At 37.5% G+C, this 4,425-nt stretch overlaps 1 protein-coding gene across 1 annotated transcript in view; it reads left to right on the top strand.

Moving 5' to 3' along the window:
• The first annotated feature begins 1,192 nt into the window (after nt 1–1,192).
• grk6 (G protein-coupled receptor kinase 6) overlaps nt 1,193–4,425 on the top strand; it is a 59,068-nt gene continuing 55,835 nt past the window's right edge. Inside the window, exon 1 of the mRNA XM_007565485.2 lies at nt 1,193–1,626. Within this exon, the coding sequence (XP_007565547.1) occupies nt 1,575–1,626 (52 nt within the window). The 5' untranslated portion in view covers nt 1,193–1,574. The remainder of the gene's footprint in view (nt 1,627–4,425) is intronic.

Here is a 4,425-nt window from a genome sequence, read left to right as displayed (position 1 = left end):
ATCTTACTTTTGACAGAGTGAAAGAATATAAATAATAGTCTTTACCTCCTGTGTAAACTTTGCCGGTGGATGTTATAACACATAATATAAGTTTTATAATATGTGTTATATTGTTTCATTTTTACACAACTAATTCAGCATGGTGTTATGCACACAAGCTGGTCTAAAACCCAGCCCAATAGATTTTCCTGATATATTATTTTTTGCTTAGTTCAACCCCTTTAATGAGCAAGGAGGGATAATTATAGAAGCCAATCAATAATTTTCAACTCTCTGACCTATCTGTACTATTATCAAAATGAATGACAAAACCATGAATGCCATTCCTAATGCACCTTTAATACACTGTGATCCTGACTTTATTGACTGGGGCAGGAAAATCCACTTCCTGCAGGATGAGTGATGAACCTCAAAGAGATTCAGCTTCACAAACAAACCTTTTTGATGATTTAATATACCTGATTATTCAATGAAATTCATGATGGTGATAGTTTTCTAGTTAAAGGATATATTGTTATAGAATAATAAGAGAACCTAGCAGTGGGAACAGTTTGGAAACTGATTATTCCTTTACAACACTGTATTTTTGCCTTTACTTGAGTAATATATTTATAAAGTATCACTGCTCTTACTTGAGTAAAATGTCTGGATGCTAACTAACTTTCTTTCATTCTCTCTTTCTTTCTTTTGTTCTTTCTTTCTTCATACAGAAAAAAAACATATTGTTTTAGAGTTGAACAATATGTCTGTTTCCACTTTTCCTTTCATAAATAAAAAATATATATTTTCAAAACATTTGAATATAAGAGCAGCCCCAGACGAGAGGAGTGATGGTTTCCTCAGAGTTATGGCAGAATTAACACGTGAAATATAGATATTAGAATATCTATATTTACTATTAACAGGATAATATATGCAAAATCTTTAGACACTTCTCAAATCTTATTACTTATGAAGTATTTTTTCGGTAAAAATCAATATTTTTCCAACAAATATCACTAAAAATATTATCCCTGAAAAATGTAGAAGCTAATATTGCTAATATTGTCTCTTACTATTAGTTATTATTAATTTTTGGGTATCTACCCATCTCTGGTCTAAAGGAGTCGCCGTGTTGAAACTAACTAAGACGCTGTTACGTCGGGTGTTACGTCAAACCCCGAGTTCCCATTTCCCAGGTAACTGGAACGGAGCGTTAGGCAACTTTTAAATTGGGTTTTGAAGATAATAATTTTGAGACAGAAAATGAAAATTGGTCAGAGTAAGAGGTCTGTCGTGACATCTATGTTTTAGTCCAGCGGTAAAAATAGAGAACAGAGTGAGAGCTCTGTGTTTTTGCTCCTCTATGACATCAGCAGCAGGGCGTAGAGGAGGAGGAGAAACGGGAGGAGGAAAAGGAGAGGAGGGGCGCTTCACGGGGGTTGTGGGAAAGCAAAGACAGGTTTTGGGTTTTCCTCGTTGACTGGGCGGTAGGCGGAGGTGGCGGACGGTGTACAGGAACTACAAACTACCCGGAGGGGGGTGGATCACCAGGAGCTGCTGCTGCTGCTGCTGGAAGCCGGCTCAGCATCGACATGGAGCTGGAGAATATTGTCGCCAACACCGTGTTGCTCAAAGCACGGGAAGGTAAGGATGTTAGTGGCAACTCTCTCCGGGTGTCGTTTCGAGACAGCCCCGGTCCTACAGCCGGGTTGATGCCCCAGACTTGGGGGTTAGAGGAGGAGTTGGTGCACTTCCTCATCGCCTTGCTGTCAAAGCTGCTCTAAATATGAAGAGGATATGACTTGTTTTTACTGCCAGATAAACTGTGAGGGGGTTGTGCTTCAGGAAAATGTCAATTACCGAGTACTAAACACAAAGTAGTTGCAGTAATAATGCTGTGGATAAGTCCGGAAGAAGCTGCAGCTGTGGATTGAATTTGCAGCGGCGCATATTTTCTTTTTCTTTTTTCTCCCTCACGTTGCAGCATCGTCTCTGTAGTTTGCGAAACAGGATGTTGAGGCAGAGAGTGTGGAGCTGCGCCTTTTCGCTTTGTGCGCACATTTGGTTTAATCGCAAGGCGACCCCTTTTTACAGGTGGATTTGAAAGCCATGTAAAAAGTTCAGTGATTCAGTTCAAAAATTTAAACTCGCATATTTGATAGATCCTGGTGGACTTCTTTAACGTAGAAACAGACAAATTATTTTCATCTTAAAAAAATTATAAAAGATTTTGAGATTTAAAAAAATTAATCTCAAACTACTATTGTATTGTGGATGGTAGTACTGTGGGCAGAATGGATTTCCAGTAGTAGTCAGTCTTGCAACGAATCTGTAGAGGCCTCTGACTGAAGACTGTTACTGATGACAGTGTTATGACTGTATTGACATGCTAACAGCTCTATTCCTGTGCAGCAGAGACACAATTTCATAGTAACATGTCCTGAATGACACTATCAGCTGATCCATCTGATCTGCTTTTGCTGCTTCTCAGTTCAAGTATTTGAGCTTTTGAGACACTAGTTAGCTTCTCCCAGTTGTGAAAACGACTCCATTGTTGACGTGTTTACACATTATTTCAACTGTCCAAAAGTAAAAAGGAGCAAATATACTTATAGGGGTACATCATCCAAAACCAGAGGAAATCAGAGCTAATGTAACAGAACTCCTCCAACATCCTGTCACCACGAGCGGTGCAATTTATTGTATTTGTGTTTTAGATCAGGGTTGGACTGAAGTATTTGTGAACTCTGTAGCTGGTCATCGTCTGGCCAGCTTGTCGACAATAGAGAATTTGAATTTTCAGAAGAAATGTATTTTCCTTAAAGACATTATTCAGTTTTGGGGAAAAAGGAAAAGTTCAGTGAGAACTTACAGAAGAAGAGTAACCCTCAGAAGCTTATTGTTCTATTAAATATATTAATAAAAAGTTGAGTGGAAGGTAAAAGGTTTTCATGCAAACTTAATAAGATTTTACAAGGTATGGACTGTGGCTACAGTCAATGCTTAGAAAACTACCACACACAGACAAATCCATTACATGGGACACAGTTATTGCATCCCATGTATTAAACAAATCCTGAACAGAACACATCAGAGATTACTTATCTGGGCTAAGAAGAAAATTACTTTGTTGTTGTTCAGGCATTCAAAGCCCCTGGACTATTAAATAGTAAATAAACTGAAGATAGATTATGCTTTTCCAGTCATACATCTCTGAAATTTTCCTTCCACTTAACTTTCAATATGCTTATAAACAGCACTGTGAACAGTGGGTTTCTTCAGAAATTATGTTGCTGACCTTCTATGGGTGGGTTGTCAATGTTTGCTGTCTGGACAAATGCTTATTAATCTATTTTTTACTGGTTTTATGTAATATTCTCATTTTTCTGAGAAGCTTAATTTCAGGTTTTCATTAGCAGTGCTTCACAATTAATAGAAATAAACTCTCAAAACATTATCATGTGTCTGAAGAATCTATATTCGTTAAATCAACTTTTTAGTGATTTTCTAATTTATTGCAGTCTCTAGGTTGGATAGGGGAAAATGAGCAACATAGTCCTTGTCTGTTTAATCCTTTAAACAGACAGAATATTGGTCCCTGTGACCTCTGACCTTCTTTAAGCATCCCTGAGTTTCACCAGACCTCTTGAGTGTGAGTGCAGTTTTTGATGTGAAGGCAAGTTGTTCAGCTTGTAGAATCTACTCCCATATATTAGCATGCTTTAGTCTATTAAAGGGTGAATCGTCTGGTTTTAAAGCTCAGTGAAGTCGTTGTTGTCATGAAGAATTCAGCTTCAGATACCAGAATAGTTTCAGATACCAGAACAGCTGATCTCTAAAGTGGAATCAGACAGTTCTGTGAGATAAGCGCTTCGGCTGCATTGTTCTTCATTGTCACTGTTTTGGTCAGAACCTGAATAAGTTCTCCAAACTAATAGGATTTCAGCTCTAGCAGGGTGATTTCCATGGATCTATCAGATGAAAACCTGGGATTCAGAACATGATCCATTGTTCAGGTCTTTGTTTGATTCCTTTTCCTTTAAGACATTATTCAGTTGCAGTTCAGGTTGATCCTAGTGTATTTCCACTGGACCAACAACTGCTCAGCAATTTCAAATCTGGTCTTTCTAACTCTGGAGTATTTTTGTTGTTTGGACGTTTCTGTTATCTTTGTCTGCTCATAGAGTGATTTATTTTCTAGCTACTTGAGTTAAGAAAATTTAATTATAATGTGGCCAACATTATGAAGAAAACATTGTTTGTGACCTTTAAATACTTTCCTGTAATTCTGTTAGCATGTAATTTCCTCTTGATGCATTCCTTTTTCTCTCCATTTTTCCCGGTAATGGATGCTGAGGACTCGAGTGTTGAGTTGAAACGTTTTCTGATTTAGATGTTTTCAGAGTGTCTCCATGAATTTATATATATATGTATATATATATA

The sequence above is a fragment of the Poecilia formosa genome, unplaced genomic scaffold (assembly GCF_000485575.1).
Source record: "Poecilia formosa unplaced genomic scaffold, Poecilia_formosa-5.1.2 Scaffold177, whole genome shotgun sequence".
NCBI classification, from domain to species: Eukaryota; Metazoa; Chordata; class Actinopteri; order Cyprinodontiformes; family Poeciliidae; genus Poecilia; species Poecilia formosa.
This window is presented reverse-complemented; position numbering and strand designations above follow the sequence as displayed.